We start from the raw sequence: 18387 nt of genomic DNA on the forward strand, positions 1-18387 counted from the left end.
GGAAATTTTGTATCCAAAAACTAAAGGAAATTTAAATTACATAAACTTGTTTAAAAAATGCGATTTCATTTTCTCTTATTTTAAGCACTTACTAATCTGTGATTTACCTGTAAATGGTTTTACCAAGAATGAAATTTATTCCTTTAATGTCACTGTTTCTTTTCATGTTACTTTTTCGAGAATCAAATACTCATTTTGTCAAAATTTTACTGTCGGAAATGATGACTTCCAAACGAAGGAATAGGCTGTAGTTATTATAGCGATAAACACAAGCATTTGTTTTTAGTGCAATAAATATTAAGTTCAAAAAACGAATATATTATGCACAAAAGCAAAAATGTATAGACTTTTTCAACTTTTTGAACCTTTTCAAACAAAAGCATTGTGTATCCGAAATACTTTCATAGTGAACTTTTTTGCAGCGCAAGCTTTGTGTTAAAGAAATTTGAAATATTTCTTTTTAGGTCCTGAATCAAATTTAGAATACTTAAAATGCGTAGTTAAAATGTAAAAAAATATTATTATTATCATTATTCTTCATTTATTAATAATAATTCTAACATAAATAAAATAATTTTAATGTAAATAACAATTATTATCAATATTAATAATAACAATCAATAATTATTATTAATAATAATAATTTATTAATAATAATTCTAATATAAATAATAATTATTATCATTATCATTAATACTAATCAATATTATTATTAATAATAATAATTTATTAATAATAATTCTAATATAAATAATAATTTGAATGTAAATAATAATTATTATCATTAATAATAATTAATATTATTATTATTAATAATAATCATAATAATAATGTGTAAAAAATAAGAAAAAAATTAAAGGAAATCTAAATTACATAAACTTGTTTAAAAAATGTAATTTACTTTGTTATGTACTAAGCACTTACTAATCTGTAATTTACCTGTAAATGGTGTTACCAAGAGTGAAATTTATTCTTTTGATGTTGCTTTTTCTTTTCATGTTACTTTTCAGAGAATCAAATACTCATTTTATCAAAATTTTAGAACTGTCAAACTTTCGTCAGAAATGATGAATTCTAGACAACCGAATGTGTTAAATTCTTTTCATCGGTAAATGCAAGCATATTTTAGTGCAATAAATATTGACTCCAAAAAACGATTACATTATGCAGAAAAGCAATAATTTGTATTAGACTTTTCAAACTTTTTAAACCTTTTCTGATCAAAATGTTATCGATCTGAATTACTTTCATAGTAAACTTTCTTTCTAGCACGAACATTATGTTAAAGAAATTTAAAATGCTTCTTTTTCAGGTCCAGATTCAAATTTAGAATACTTAAAATGCATCACAATCGGGGGAAGTCCCGTTAAGAAGGAAAATATTCTTTATATCCAAAACAAGGTGAAAAAAGATGTATTTGTAGGAGCTCAATATGGTAAGTATAAATTTTCTGATAAATCATGTTTTTTTTTCAAACTAAAATTTAAAAAATTAAAAAGTCAATAGTTTTTGCATGTGAGAATTTTATCATTATCATTGTTTTATATAACAAATTTATACACGTGTCATGACTATAAATATATTTTCATTATCGAAAATTTAGACTTTATCAGAAGCTATCAGTGTTTTTCTTTTTAAAGATAAAAGTTTCTCAAAAATGTTTAGTGTATCAAGAGGCCAATACAGTTTTTTTTGAAGAACCTAATCATTGGTTGGGAGATAACTGATGGGAAACGCGGTAACATTTATAAAGAACACATAAAAACAAAACTCCGAAAAGAATGCAATTTCCTTCATCAGGCAGTCAGAAATACCATTTAAGATGCAAATTAAAATTTAGTCTATTTATCTTTTAATCAGGAAGTTAAAAATACGAAGTAAAGAAGCAATTAAGTATTTCTAACTGTAATGTTTCACTCTTTCCAAAGCCATTTTTTTAATGTATACGATGTCTTGGAAATTCTTAATAAATATTCATACTTACATGCACCACATTGCTGTTAAGATCTAGTTTTAAAAGACTAGCCTGAGCCTATTAATACGACGACACAAAAAATTGTGAAATGACACCAAAAGAGGCCAAAATTGGACTTGCTCACTTACTCGTTTGCAAGGGCAAATGATCTTTTTCTTTCTTTTTTTTCTTAATTTGAGTTCCTGCATCCAACGTTCTTGTATCCAACGTAGTTGGAGAACTGCCTCAAACAACTCAAAATTGTCCAGAACAGCGAGAAAAAAGAAATCCGATTCGGTTCTACACTAGGTGAAGTTCCTCTCAATCTTTGCTTTGTTCTTGTTAACTGTTGCAAGCTGCGTTTCATTTTATTTTTACGAGCAAAAAAATCTACAAACAATACTAAAAATGCGTAAACTATTCTTTTAATATAAAAAAATGTAAACTTATATTTAGAAATATGATTTCATTCATAATTCGTTAAAAACGACTTAAAGGAAGACTAATTTTTTTATATACCATATAATGGCATAAATAGATTGATGAAAATACGATGCATATAGCTATCATAACTTCAAAATACTAATTATTTCAGAATAATGTAATTAATGACTATTTTTTTACTTTAATAGAAGCTTTGAATACTTGATATTAATTTTAAAGGCAAAAAAAAAAAGAATATATATCTATAATTGTTAGATTCCGCCGAATAAAGATATCTTTCGATAACTCCATATTTAGCCTACAAGAAATTTATTGTTTTGTATCTTTTTGCTATATTTTGGATCTCAGTCTATCTTAGATTGTTACCCATAAGTCGTAACTCTAACCTATCTTAGATTCTTTAGTTCTATTATAGATAGAGCACAAACAATCTTTATTCGCTTGTTGGGTCACACTTGAAGATGGACTTTGTATTCTTATGAAAGTTTCTGGGATATTAAATAGCATTGTGCCGGGGGGGTAGGTTCGAAGAAGAGACATAATGTGAATCATCAGGGCAGGTGGTGTGGTGATGAATTTTACTGGATTCTTGGAGATTATTTTTTTTTTTTTGGAATTTATCATCTGATAAGCTGCAGATAATATATTCGACAAATCCTCTTTCTAAAAACGCCGAAGACAGGTAGATCTTTGGGAACAAAAAAATCACAGGATTTCGTAGAAAAAAGGTTATCCATCTTTTATTTGTTTTAGTTCTTAGATAACATGCACTTCTAGTACATGACTCACAAATTTACAAAAAGGGAAAATCCACCACGTGGATGTTGGGTCCTCCCTGTGTGCTCCAGGGAGTAGATAGAAATTTAAATTAACATTATGAAGTAGTTAACGTTTTTTTGTAGAATTTTATGATCCATCAAATAATTAGAAGATAAGGTCACAGAAACTTATAAAATGGTAAAATTCAAAAAATTGACTATAGAGCACACAGGGGGAAAACATCAAAAAAACGAAGCTCTAAAAAAGCAACTGCTCACACCTAAGATCCACGGGGAATACTGGTCTATCTCCAAAAGATAACGTCCCCTCCCTAGCGGTTGCGAGAATCTCTAAAGACGAGCTAGGAGTCGAGCCCTAGAGATCCTGCAAAGGCAACGAAGAGGGCGCTCCTGTTGGTTGTTGTTGTTGTTGTTAATTTACGTCGCACTAGAGCTGCACAATGGGCTATTGGCGACGGTCTGGGAAACATCCCGGAGGATGATCCGAAGACATGCCATCACAATTTTGATCCTCTGCGGAGGGGATGGCACCCCCGCTTCGGTAGCCCGACGACCCGCTCCTGTTGGAGACAGCCCAGTAGGTATTGGGAAAAGTAAACATTGTGGTGATCCCATGATCACACCACACATTGTAATGTTATATTTTGTCATAAATTGTATAGCAATTGTCAATTTGTATAGCAATTAAAGTGCAATCGTTTTCTCTTCATACAGGAGCGACTGAAAGCTTTGGATCATTTACTGGACTCGATATAAATTTACCTTCACATGCCCCAGAACTTCAAGTTTTCAGTTTAGGAATGGACATTCGATGCATCAATAGTAAAGGTAGGCAATGATCCTTCTGTATCGTTTTATCCTTTTTTTCCTAATGCCTACCTGTTTTGACATTCGACAATGCAGACTTATAAGGACAGATTTGTTGACCACTCTTTCAAGGGCACCCTATTAGGTGGGCCAACGTTGTTCGTAAATCCAATGCTATGTTTAATGTTAATCTAATATGTTTAATATATTTTAATATGTTTGTAAAAACTAATTCTCTTATACAAAAGTTACATAATTTTAAAATTATAATTATTTTGGAACTAATCTTTCATTTTTGTTATTACGATTGTTAATGAAGTGGTAATATTTTCCGTTATTCAAAATTTAATCATAATGTGTAAAAATTCCGATTATTTTGAATTTATGCTTAAAAAATCTGTTATTTTATCCAAAAAAAATAGAATGCTCAAATCTTAATATGTTTTATCAAAAATTTAACTTAAAGAAAGCTAAAACAATTTGATTGCAAAATTCTAATTCACTATTATAGTCAACTACAGAATGACGCAAACGATTTTTGTATTTCTCATGCTTTTCTTAACAGACCACTTTATAAATTTCAAACACACTTCCCTATTTTTGCTTTGTTTTTTGTTCTCAAACATTTCTTGTTTTGCTTATTTTTCACTCTGAATTTTCATATATTTTACTGAAATATCAATGAAAAATTATTACAATATTCAAATACATCTACCTATAACCTGAATTTCAGTAAAGTGCTTCCCATTTTTAAAAATAATTGCAGGTGAATCTGTTACTGGTGAAAGAGGGGAATTAGTGTTAGCTAAGCCTACTCCTTCTCTCCTTACTCACATCTTCCAAGATAATGATAACACCATAGTGAAAAAGACTTACCTTACCAAATATCCAGGTAATATTTACTTTTATGTCTCAGATAAGGGAAAATGTCACTATAGTTAGAGAGATTTTGCATAGCGACTGTCATATGTCAACCGCTATAAACCTTATAATCTGCTTCTTAGAGAAGCAGCGATTAGTAGGAAAATTTTGGCGCATGCGCTATGAAGCACAAATAACGTTACTGTTAGAGTTTGTAAAACTATAACGCTTCGCAAAATCTCTCTAATGTCCTTAGAAACTGTTTTCTTCTTTTCCAATACATCTGTTGATCCAATCAATATCCAATCCAATACATCTGTTGATCCAATAAAAAAATCTTGCATGTTTTGATCCAATCAAAACATACAAGATTTTCGATAATGACCATGCTCAGCATATTTTTGGAATTCTTGTCGAAATTGGAGTCAGAAAATGAGCAGGTTAGGAATCGTAAATTAATATTTAAGCAAGTAAAGAAGAAAAAAGTTTTCATATCTAACGGGACTGATAACATCAAAACCTGTTTGATTGTTGCAGGAAATGGAAAAAAAATGAAAAGTAATAATTAGAAATGCATTCAAATTTCATCGGAAAATCAAACTGGTTTTGTTTTTCGTGATGTTTTCCATCCCACCTTCCGCACTAGTGTTTCAGATTTTGTTTTTGTAACTTGCATTATAATTTTGTCTATTATCTTTTCATTCTGGACTCAGCTTAAAATGCACCTGAAAAAAAAACAGAGTTTAAGAAAAAATATGAAAAAGGGACACAGATCTGCGTCAAAGGATTGAAAGCGATGATTAAGGAACATCGTGTATCTGTATATTTTCATTCAAAACAGATCATTTCAATTTTACGGGTGATCAGGTATGGATCGAAGGTGTAAATAGTAAAGAACTGCTAGTTTAAAGCTAAGATATTTTGAATATGATTAATATGATTTTTGTTTTCAAGAAAACGTTTATATTAAAAAATGTAATGATGGTTTATCATAAAATATTCATATTCATTTCAGGTTACTGGTGTCAACACGATGAAGTATACATAAACCCTAAAACAAAAGGTCTCATTGTTATAGGCAGAAGGTATTGGTTCTTTATACAAATTTGATTAGAATTTGCGAATCATTTTTAAAATATATTTGCCTTTTTTCCCCGAAACTAAGTTCCCGATTTACCTAAAGTGGGCTCTAAAATATCTTATGGTGTACTAATTAATTCACGTGAAATAAAAGCCCAAACGACTTAGCGTTAGGGCTAGCTAAAAAGTCAGTAACAGCTGAAAGCCGAAAGTATTATTAAATTAAAAAATTCTCTTCTTATCAGAAAAACATTTCATTTTTCCACTGTGAAGACAGGGTATTCTGTAATTACTGACCTTAATGTATACTTGTATGATCCTTTTCAAAAATAAAGTCAAAAACAGGGTACACATTTATGATTACAAATTAAATTTTAAACAAGCAAAATCATTTCAATTTTTCTACTGTGAATGCAGGTATTCCATAATTACCGACCTTAATATACAATTTTAAAAACAAAGTCAAAAACAGTATGCACATTTAGGATTACAAACTAAATTTTAAGCAAGAAAAAAAAGAAAGAAGAAAAACTTTTTAAAAACCTAATGAATCATTAAAGAAGAAAGCGAAATTCAACACGCATTCAAACCTATTTAGTTGCGGATGGAAAATTAGAAGTTGTCTTTAGCTTTCAATCTGCAAGTTTAGATGTTTTTGACTTTGCCTTTTTCCCAATCCTGATTCGTCTGATTCTAATAACGTTTCTGCTTTTATCCTAACTTAAACTTTAACTTGCTACTCCAATGCGTATACTTATTTGATTTAATTTCTTAAAAAGGGTCTAAAAAGATGCATCAAAAGTGATGATTAAAGTAAACCCTGTTTTATATGCATAATTAAATTAATTATAATTCAATACACAGTAGATTAAAATATGATTAATATTTCAAAATAATTTTAAACTAGCAATAACACGTTCAAGTATTTGTTGTTCTCCACAAATCTTTGCTAACACAAAAAAGTATAAGGTTTTTTTTTACCTTCTCACTTTTAAAACTCAAATTCTCCTCTCTTTCAACTCTTAAATATTATTTTGAAACATCATGCTTTTTGTACATTGCATTTATTCATTTTGATCGTAATCATGGAGTTTAAACAAATTTATTAGAAGCCGTGGTGGCTTAGATGATAGAGCATTCGGATCCCGATGAGGTGACCTGAGTTCGAATCCCAACCATGGTTTATCGATACGAATTCCGCCCCCGACCCGCAGCGACCACAGTGCTGACGTAAAATATCCTCAGTGGTAGGCGGATCAGTAGTTAGAGTCCCTTAGCCATCAGTCTAACCGTAGAAGGCTTTCATGGTTTTCCTCACCATGTAACGCAAATGCAAGTTAGTTCCATCAAAAAGTCCTCCGCGAAGGCAAATTTCTCCCAATATTTGATCCAGGAGTTCCGTTGTCTTCCGGATTGGGTTCAAAATTACAAGGCTGCAAAGTTGAAGATTAATAGTCGTGAATCCAAAATTGAGTCAGCTGTTCAACCGACACTTATAAAATAAAATTATTATCTCGATAAGTTTTTATATACTTTTAAATGGGAATCACTCTAATATTAGAGCAAGTCCCATATAAAAGTGTATAAAAACTTAATACACTTACAAAAAAAGATATGAATAATTTACTAACTTTCGAACGAAAAATACTTAGAATAATTTATAGCACAATACAGATAACTAATAATTATTGGAGAATAAGAGCTAATGATGAACTCGAAGCTCTTATCAACCATATAAACATTGTAAAATTCATCAAAGCACAGAGACTTTCATGGCTTGGTCACATTGAGAGATCACCTGACAACCGAGCAGTAAATATCTTGCATTTGCGACATGTGCCAAGAGGCAAACCAAAGAATAGGTAGATGGATGATGGAAGATTTAAAGATCTCCAACTGGAAGATCATGGTCAGGGACAGAGCTGTTGGTAGAAATATTGTGTGGCAGACTAAGGCCCACCTTGGGCTGTAGTGCCAATAAAGAAAAAGAAGTAAAGACATAAACATAACCTATATAAAATATAAACATAAATAACACAAATTAATTGGGCGTTGCTATCTTTTTTTTGTTTCATTTAAAATAATTGTCCTCCACCCTTATTTTTCAGTGATGATACATTGAAGCAATACGGTGAACGCTTTGGTGCTGGAGATGTTTACGCTGCAAGTAAGAATATTAATCTCATAAAGCTATATATACCTCTTTATAATCAACATTAAAAATTTCAACGACTTATTTTTCCGATATGAGATTCCAAGACAAGGTACTTGGCTAGAAACTAATTCGCAATTTTTTACCATCTACATATTATGTAATTTTCCTATTAGGTAACTTGATATTAGATACTTATATTCCTATTAGATAGTTGTACCTTCCCTATTAGATATTTACTATAAAAGAACTCTTTTGTACAGGAAAACTGCTCCAAATTTATTTTGAATTTACTCATTGCTTTTAAAAAGTACACTCTGAAAACTGTAGTGTAATACCTAACAAATTCGGTGTTGAAAAACTTCTGTAAATAAATAGTTTACTTCAATTTAACACCAAATGAAACGCACATATACACTTTTTTTTGTCGTATGCCTGTTTAGGCACTGGGGGTGCGATTGTTCCTGTTTTTCAGTGGCTCCATCTATGGCCAGGAATTTAACTTCTGCCACTCCATTCACACAACCACAACCCGTTTATAAGGCTGATCACATTCACACACAAAGGAGAAAGGACATAGAGCACACAGAGAGAGAAAGAAACATCCATGCCTTGCTCTGGTGCAAGGACAGTTCCCTGCCCCCCTACACAGGCCGGTCGGCACATATACACTTTAAAGGGGGTATTTAAATTAAAACACAAATAGTGAAGGAATACCTGCATCACGCTCACACGTATTTACACTCATAAATTGTTTAAGCTTCCTAACGCCAATTTTTACTATATTTGAAAATCTTCAGATTACAACGATTGATTGTTTACTATCGGGCAACAAAGGTATAAGTTTTTTGCCATCTCACACGCTACAAAAACTTTACTCAGGAACACAATTACTGTTACAAAAAGAGTTTTCTTTTCTATTTATGTAATAAAGATTCTCTCATAAGAAGGTTTACAAAAATGTGTTAATTATATTAAGTTATTTTGTAATATTTAATTTCAATCAACTTCTGTTCTATTAGGCCTAATTCCATTAAGCCTATTCAATGCCCTGTCTGCCAGGTGAATTAACACGTAAATAACGTGTGTTGATAAACAAATTTTACTTAATGCATTAATATTTCTTGCTCGAAATTGTATCGCAAAACTAATTTACTGAATTTAACGATTACTTCTCATTATGTTGTCACAAGTTTAGGTATTACTAAAACACAAAAAATAGTGGCAATCACTTAACACCAAAAGAAAATTAATGGTACATTTGTGGTTACGACTCCAAGAACTATCCACGGCGTTTCACATCACTATTTTTGGTGTAGTTGCCACAGATTAATATAGTAGTTCTCACAGGTTTGGTGTTCAAATACATTAAAAGTTTTCACAGTGTCAAAAAAATAAAATTTAAAATGATGAAACACTATATGATTTTTTTTTTTTTTTGACAATTTATTCTTATAAACGCTTTTTGTACTGATTAGAAATCGGATTTTAACTTGAACGAATGTTCAATGCGCCAAACAAAATAACAGACCACCAAAACTAACTTTTGACCTAATCATTAAATCTTCAGGTTCTAGAACTCCGGCTTAATTGTTCGAGCGGATAACCTCGAAAATGCTAATTAACCCCTTAACAATCGGTTAATTTCACGAAAACGGTCATAAAAGTGTCTATTTTTTTTATTAGTGCTATCTGATTAGTGCTGACATCTAGTTTAAAATAAACAAACTATCTACAATTTCCTCTAAAATATCCTGGTTCTGCCATCTGGTGTGTAAAATGAGAAATAAAATGCATTCCGGGCAAAAGAAATTAATTAGCTTTATTCTTATTGGCACGTTACAACTGAACACTCCAGCCCAGAAATATCACGGGAGCGAGAAATAGAGGGCAAAACTTCACCCGGTCATTTTCACGGGAGCGAGAAGGAAGGGTTTAATTAGAGCAAACGATATTTCAAGTTACGTAATCAAACACAAAAACGTACTTTGTCTGAGTAAACATACATTTTTTTCAACGGGTTAGGATTTCTAACTCCCAAAACATAGGGGGTAGCTACAATCTAGGAAATATGATCGACACAGTTGTTCAAGAGAACGATCAAAATTTGAACCCCTTAAATGTAAATTTTACTTTTAAAATATTTCGCCATGACTTGAGAACTTTTAAGGCGAGTTGAAAAATATTCGCATACAATTATAAAATTCCTTTATCTGAAGATAATTCTATGAAAAAAAAATAAGTTTTAATAAATATCTATTATTTTTTGCAATTTTATTTAATAGCAGTAGAAAAAATTTTGAATTGCTTACGTCAATTTAACGTACGTAATTTTGCACGGCAAAATACATAATTTAAGCGAAATTGATTGAACAGTTGCTGTGAAATAGAATTTAAAATATACGGCTTCTTTAAAATTTGATTTCTCAGGAATTATTCTACCGATTTCCCCCACGTTTTGTATTTTGCCATGTTAAGTTACATACTTTAAAATATCGTAAGAAATTGTATGCCTTACAATTCAAAATTTTTTCAAAAGACAATGGAAAAAATAATTAAAAAAACAATGAATAGTTTATAAAAAAAAAAAATTTCGAAATATATTTGAAAACACGAATATTACAATAGCGTGCAAAAATTTTTCAACTCGCTAAAAAAAATAATTCAAGGAATACCAGACCAAACAAATAATAAAACAGTTCTTTATGGAGCCAGTAATCTTTTTGAATTTAAACAAAAACTTAAACTTTATGAAAAAATTAAAAGTGACTTAGATAAAAATAAATTTCAAGCTAATAAGGGACCATATGTTAGGAAGTTAGAAAACCCGAAATATGACATTAAGTGCTTTAAGTGTAATGCACCAGGACATAAAGCCCCGGCTTGTCCTAAAAATAAAAATGTAACCCCGAATGTGACAAAACCCAAAATACATCATACTACACAGGAGAACCCATTGAATCAATGTAAATATTGCTCAAAGAAAGGACTTTTGAATCAATTTCACATGGGCTCCACGTGTGTAAACAACCCTAGTAATGTGGTTGATGTGAACGTTCAAAATATGACAAGTAATCAATAGCAATTACTAATATCCGGATATATAGTAGAAAATAGGTACCTAAATGGATATAAAGTGGAAAATGGATATGAAGTTGAAAATGAATACCTAAATGGAGGTAAAGTGAAAAATAAATACCTAAAGGGACGTCCAAAACAAAATGAAAAAGTAAAAGAGATATTATTGAATGTTGATACCGGGTCAACATTAAATGTAATACCAAAAGATTTGGTGTTAAAATTGAATATTCCTATTAAAAAATGTAAGGAATTAAAGGTTACCCAAACGAAAGGACAACTAACACTTAACAAAATTTGTGAGTTTCCCCTTAAATTAGGCAAAATTGTTAAGTCAGTTAAGTTTTTTGTAATTGATACTGATTTACCATATGCTTTACTTGGGTTGCAGGCTTGCAAAGAGTTTTGTTTGTTTATTGATTGTGTCGGGCCAGTTGTTACTCAATTTGGTAAGAGATTGATCACCTCTGCTAATTTTAACAGTTCTAACTTATCTTTGCACATTAGACAGCAAAATTCTCAAAATGTTAAGGGTAAAAATGTTGAAAAAATAAAAGTTGAAGATGTTTCAGTAAAAGTAAACATTGAAAAAAATAATGTAAAGGGTAACAAAAATAAAAGGAAAAGGACAAATAGGAAAAAGAAAAAATGTCCAAAAATTTCAAATGATTCGAAGATAGATCTAGGTAATGGGAGCACACATTATCAGGTTAATATCGACGAAAAAATAAAAAATGAAGGCGAGATAGAAAATGTGGACTTAAAAGAAATTTTAAAAAGTTATGATATTTTTGCGAAACACAAACACGACGTAGGAGAAATTAGAATGGAACCGCAAAGAGTCAGGTTAACCTCAGATTTACCTATATCTCTAAGGCCGTACAAAACATCCCCAAAACAACAACAAGAAATTGATTTACAAATAGAGGAATTGTTAAAAAATAACATTATAAAAGAAAGTTCATCCCCTTATGCTGCCCCAGTAACTTTAGTTTTTAAAAAAGATGAAAATAAAAAGAGTCGTTTATGTATCGACTATAGAAAACTAAATCAAATTACAAAAACAGATTCTGAACCTCTACCTTTAATACAAACTTTAATAGAAAAATTGTCTAATAGTAGTTATTATTCTAAAATAGATTTATCACAGGGATATCATCATGTTCGTATTCATCCTGATGACACTGAGAAATTAGCATTCGCTACTCACAATGGTCTATTTGAATACTTAAGATTACCTTTTGGCTGGAAGAATGCCCCGAGCATTTTTCAACGTACAGTTCGTAGAATTTTAAATAAACATAAAATTAAATTTGCTACAAACTACTTTGATGATATCATTATATTTTCTAATTCTTATGATGAACATTTAACCCATCTTAAAAAGATTTTTGATATTTGTAAACAAGAAAACTTAAAATTAAAACTTTCAAAATGTTCATTTTTGCAAAAACAAATAGAATTTTTAGGATATGAAATTAAAAATGGAATTGTATCACCCGATAACCATAATATTGAAGTGATTAAAAAATTATTGCCCCCTAAAAATGTAAAATCATTACAAAGATTTCTCGGATCAATAAATGTTTACAATAAATTTATTGATAGTTATGCAAGTATTCGACATCCTTTGAATAACTTGTTAAAGAAAGATGTAAAATGGGTGAGGTCAGATAAATGTCAACAATCTTTTAAACTTTTAAAAAATGCTATTATTTGTAAACCAATTTTGAAAATTTTTAACCCTAATCATGAATGTCATCTTTTTGTTGATGCATCATTAGTTGGAATTGGATGTGTGCTAAAACAGACAGATGAATGTGGTGTATTGCATCCTGTAGCTTTTCATTCTCGTTCATTAAGGGACTATGAAAAAAACTATGCAATTACAGAACTTGAATGTCTTGCTATTGTCGATTCTCTAAATAAATTCCATCATTACCTCTTTGGACAAAAATTCACCATACATACTGACCATGCTGCTTTAGTTTGGCTAAAAAATGTTAAAAATTTAAAAGGTAGATTATTTAGATGGTCATTATTGTTAAGTATGTATGAATATGATATTAAATACACAAAAGGCTCTGCTAATTTTGAAGCAGATTGGCTTTCGAGAGATGCAACACATTCAATTGTCCAAAGTAATAGTAAAAATAATAATGTTTATGTTTCACATTTATTGAATTTGAGTGAGATAGTGGAAGCTCAAAGGAAAGATAACTTACAAGGTAAATTTATTGATATCAATAATGTATTGTGTGTACGTAAGAAAAATTTTACTAAAATAGTTGTTCCATTTTCGTTAAGATTAAAACTTCTGCAAAGTGCTCATGATAAATTTAATCATCCAGGAGTTCAGAAAATGATTAACTTAATAACCCCTGTTTATTATTGGAACAACATAACTTCAGATATAACAAAATTTTGTAAACATTGTCATACGTGCCAATTAAATAAAAAACCGCGACAGAAAAGATTTGGATTATTACAATCCTTACCCCCTGTTAATCAGTCTTTTGACTTACTAGCAATAGATAGTGTTGGTGGATTGAATTACTATAATTCAACAAAGAAATATTTAACTTTAATTATTGACCACCTTACACGCTACATTTGGGCTTTTGCATCAAAATCCATTAGCTCAGAAACTTATACAAATTTTTTGCATCAAATTTTTCAAAATCAAATCCCTAAATCCTTGTTGAGTGATCGAAACGCTGCTTTTACTTCTTCTCATTTTAAAAAGTTTTTGAAACATAATAAAATTCAACAATTATTGACAACTGCACATCATCCGCAGTCTAATGGCAAGGTTGAACGCCTTGGTCAAACAATAATTACCCGTTTAAAATGTAAAATTAATGAAAAACCTACTAAAACTCCCTGGCCTGTTTTGTTGAAAGATATAGTTAATACTTATAACTTAACTCCCCATTCTGTAACAAAATTTCCACCTGCATACCTGATGCATGGTAGACTCCCCTACGAAAATCCCTTAAATGAAAAAGTCTATCCACCTGTTGAAGAAGCTAAAAAAATAGCAATTCAAAGAACTAGAGAATATCATGAAAGAAATAAAATTTATTATGATTCTAGATTTTTAGATATAGACTTTAAAAATGATGAATTAGTTCTGTTTGAAGAATTTACTTATCCTAATACGAGGAAGTTGTCACCTCTTTTTAGTGGACCGTATAAAATTCTTCAAAAAATTTCAGAAGTTAATTACAAAATAAATAAAAAGAATAATTTAAGCAAACAAAATTTTGAAATAGTACATGTTTCAAAGCTTAGGAAATATCACAACCCACAAATGTTAAAATTAAATCATGAATAGTCGCCAACAGAAAATTTTTACTTTCTTCAAGGGAAGAAGTAATCCCTATTTTTTTGAGAGATCCGAATCGCGTTGTGTGGAGATGTTTACCTCAGCATCAGTTAGGAGTGAGGGCGAAGTAACATGAACTTTTTTTTTCTCAACACAGTGAGAAAAAACTCTCTAAACTATTTTTGTTTCATCCAGTCTGGATCTCTCAATTTCACAGTGCTTCATGAAACTCTGTTTTCCTCCATTTTAACGGGGAATACAGAATTTCATCTAGTAAAAAACCCCATTAACCATACAGAATCTTAAATTCTGATTAAATGACACTTGTTGTCCAGGTCGTTTTGCATAAAAATTTTGTATATTTTTGTGTGAAAATTTTTGAAAAGTTATTTTAGAATAGTTATAAAATGTTTAAATTTTTCTTTCTGTTTAGTTCACTAAATAGATAAATTGTATTATTATGTTTTTATTGTTGTTGCTGTAAATAATTTTTTTCACATAGTGGAAAAAGGTTATTTATAGTAGGAAAGAGGACAGTCATACCATCATAAAGTATATATTCATAGTATTCTTAATTTTATTATTTTTTCGATGTTTACTTTTAAACTGAATAGCTTCCTCCTCATCTTCGGAGGGATTTTCATTTACGATCGAATTTTTTAAGTGATTAAAATCACATAAACAATTTAAAATATGCTTGGCAATTTCCTCCTTATTTCTTTCACTGGAAATATTTAGAATATCTGAAATTTTGATTAAATCCGAAAAATTAAAAGTATCACAAATTTCTTTTAGTTTGTTTGCAAATTCATTAGTGTTAGTTTCAAAAGAAAATTCTGAAAAATTAAGAATTTTGTTACGGTTTAATCTAGACAAATCATTTGGAAATAAAAGTTTAAATAATAACTTAATTTTGTTTGCCTTCGTTACTTTAATTGACGTTTGAACCACATCTATTTCTTTTAAAAACATTTTAAAAGCAGTATAAATGCACTATATCATAAAAAACTATATATCATAAAAATAAAAAAAAACAATATAAACACAAGAATGCACTTCATACTTCACTCTTCCAAAGATTCGTAATAAAATAAAAAAAAATTAGATTACTAAAATATGAAGTAAAACTGATTCATTATCGAGGGAAAAAAAAATATACAGATGTTCACTGGATTCATTTTTGTTACTTAAAAAAAAAAGCACTTCGAAGGAGAAAATAAATCTTTTCCTTTGAAAGAATTTTCTCTAAAGGAGCAGAAGCTCGTCTAATAAATATAAATCGCGCACATTTTTCTTTTCTTCTTCTTTATTTTTTTATTTTTTTCACAACATCTTGATTAGGACTTTCGCACACTTGATTAGGACTTTCGCACTATAAATCGTACACTTCCTTGCTTCTGAGGGCACTAACAGGCATTGTAGACACAAACGTTTTCATGGCTGTCACAGTTTCTTTCAACATTCAGGCAAAATCGAACGGTCTGTCTCCAAGCGAAGCATTCTGGTACCGTAAAATCACCGATGAAGCAATTTTTCTCCCGGGTGGGTGAGGAATCCTTCAGGACCTTCAGGGCGGCGTTAGGCGATCTCTTCCGGTTGGGAAGTCTTTTCATTTCCCCCCACAATCGAGAACTTTTTAATCTCAGGAGTCCAATGAATTTTTTTTCTTTTCAAAACAAAGGGAGTTCCAAGGCGACTAAGTAGCAGTCAAGTTTATACATAGTTCGCAATAGTATTGCACAAAAATTTTCTTTTAAGGGGTTTCCAGCGCGAAGCCACATCCTTGCCGTCTTATAATATGCGGTGTATCCACACCGATATTTTTTAGTATAGTAGTAGTGAGAGAAGCATGATTAAAGAGTCCAGATTGTGCATAATCTTCTTTTATTAAGTTGCGATGGCGAAATAGCAGTTTAACCCCTCTCCGAATCGGGAGAGGGGGAACAGATATCCCGTCTAAGCTGACGGATTTTATTTTAGCAAGATAAACAACAAAAAGCCACGCAAAATCTTGCGCTCTGCATTTTATAGGATGATTAAAAAGAGTAAAAAGTCCAGCCATATGCTTTTTTCTGTATTCTTACGCCTCATCAAATTTATTTATTACTCAAAGCAAATCGTTTAATCTTTCCTTATATGGAAGTGTAAGATCTTAAAATAACTTCTCTTTTGAAGTATTAATCTAATTATTATTCATTGGCATGTTTTTAGCCTTGAAGTCCCAAAATAGAATTTCTACCCTTATCCTTTACTAAAGATATTTAATGAAAAGGAATGAAGTTTTAATGCTTTTATTAATACAAAAGTATTTAATTTTTGTATTACATATATATATATATATATATATATATATATATATATATATATATATATATATATATATATATATATATATATATATATATATACACATAAATGCTTAGAAAATAAGCTCTCTCAAGCAACTTAAAAACGTGGCTAATCATTATATTGCTCCAATCCCATTTAATTCTTGTTTCGAAAGTGAGTCGAATCCCGATAAAAATCAATTCGAACTTTCTGGAGAATCTAATATTTTCATACGAATGAATTCATATAGTATAATACAATTCGTGTATCAAATGTTCATTTCATGCGTAAATTATTTTCTTGAATGAACAAATTTTATGAATTTTGCAAAAGTATACATCAATTTTACAAAGGTTTACAAAAATTGCTTTTTTTTTCTAATTTTCACTCAAAATTAATTCGAACTTTCTAGAGAATCAAATATTTTCTTACGAATGAATTCATAGAGTATCATACAATTCGTGTATCAACTGTTTCTGCATTTCATGTATCAATTATTTTCTTCTATCCACAGTTCATGACATGGAGGAGATTCAGGATTATATCTGTGTAGGTCAAACAAGAGATTCAGATGGAGAACACAGGGCTGTTCTCTTTATCCGAATGAAGGAGGGGTACACTTTCACTCCAGAATTCAAAGAGAAAGTGGAACAAAGGATATTTGATGAACTGTGGGCTGACTGCGTACCTCAAGTCATACTTGAAATTCCCGAAGTGCCTGTAAGAATTATTTTTGAACGCTTTATATTTAACTACTATATATATGGCTCCTACAATCGCCCGCCTATTTGATGTAAACGGGACCCTCTTGAATTGATTGTGACCTGCCAGAGTTTTTTGTACAGACATATAACATTTCATTTTGTTTTTGGTCTATTCATTCCCCATTTGCAACCCATGTTTTTCGACCCAATTAAATTGAATTTCGACCCAATCATTCGTTTATAAGATTTAAATCAATCATGCGTAAAAAATATCTTTTTTGTTTCAGGCTACTTTTGTTGATTTCGATTAATGATGAAGATACAAACACGGTTACTTATTTGCTAACTTTAGATTTTTTTTGGTTCTATTATAAGCTTCTTTATCAATGTGTTTTCTATTCAATTTCAAACTAAAATCTCTGAAAGTAATTTGTTTTTACAGTTAGACATTGTGTACGCTATTTACTGACTGACAATAAAAAAGATTATAACAATTTAAGAAAGGAATAGATAAAAAAAAAATATTTCGAAAGTAATATAGATGTATTGTTTACTGTCTCCTGTTTTGAAATTAAATTAACTTATTTTCCCCAACTCTCACAATTTATAACAAAGTTCATCAACAGATAGCGCTACTAATTGAAAACAATATTATACAATATCATCAAATGAACAACTATTTTCAGCAACAACATTATGAAATCTGAGAATAAAGGCAGCATAGCTAAGGTAGTGCAAATATTTTTGTTGGAGTAGTCTGTCATTATTTTAAAGTTTCCCAATCAGCAGTGACACTCGTAGCCAACTTTTAAATTTGGAAAAATAAAATGATCTATTTTAATGAGCAGAGTACATTTCTATCACATCTCATG

The 18387-nt window shown here is 30.2% G+C and overlaps 1 protein-coding gene across 1 annotated transcript in view; it reads left to right on the top strand.

Moving 5' to 3' along the window:
- Positions 1-18387, top strand: part of LOC107445593 (acetoacetyl-CoA synthetase) — a 40754-nt gene that overhangs the window by 20195 nt on the left and 2172 nt on the right. Inside the window, exons 12-17 of the mRNA XM_087161442.1 lie at positions 1313-1435; positions 3892-4005; positions 4751-4876; positions 5861-5930; positions 8034-8092; positions 17326-17531. Of these exons, the coding sequence (XP_087017568.1) occupies positions 1313-1435; positions 3892-4005; positions 4751-4876; positions 5861-5930; positions 8034-8092; positions 17326-17531 (698 nt within the window). The remainder of the gene's footprint in view (positions 1-1312; positions 1436-3891; positions 4006-4750; positions 4877-5860; positions 5931-8033; positions 8093-17325; positions 17532-18387) is intronic.

The sequence above is a fragment of the Parasteatoda tepidariorum genome, chromosome 4, assembly GCF_982258835.1.
Source record: "Parasteatoda tepidariorum strain Cologne lab strain chromosome 4, Ptep-v5.0, whole genome shotgun sequence".
NCBI lineage: Eukaryota > Metazoa > Arthropoda > Arachnida > Araneae > Theridiidae > Parasteatoda > Parasteatoda tepidariorum.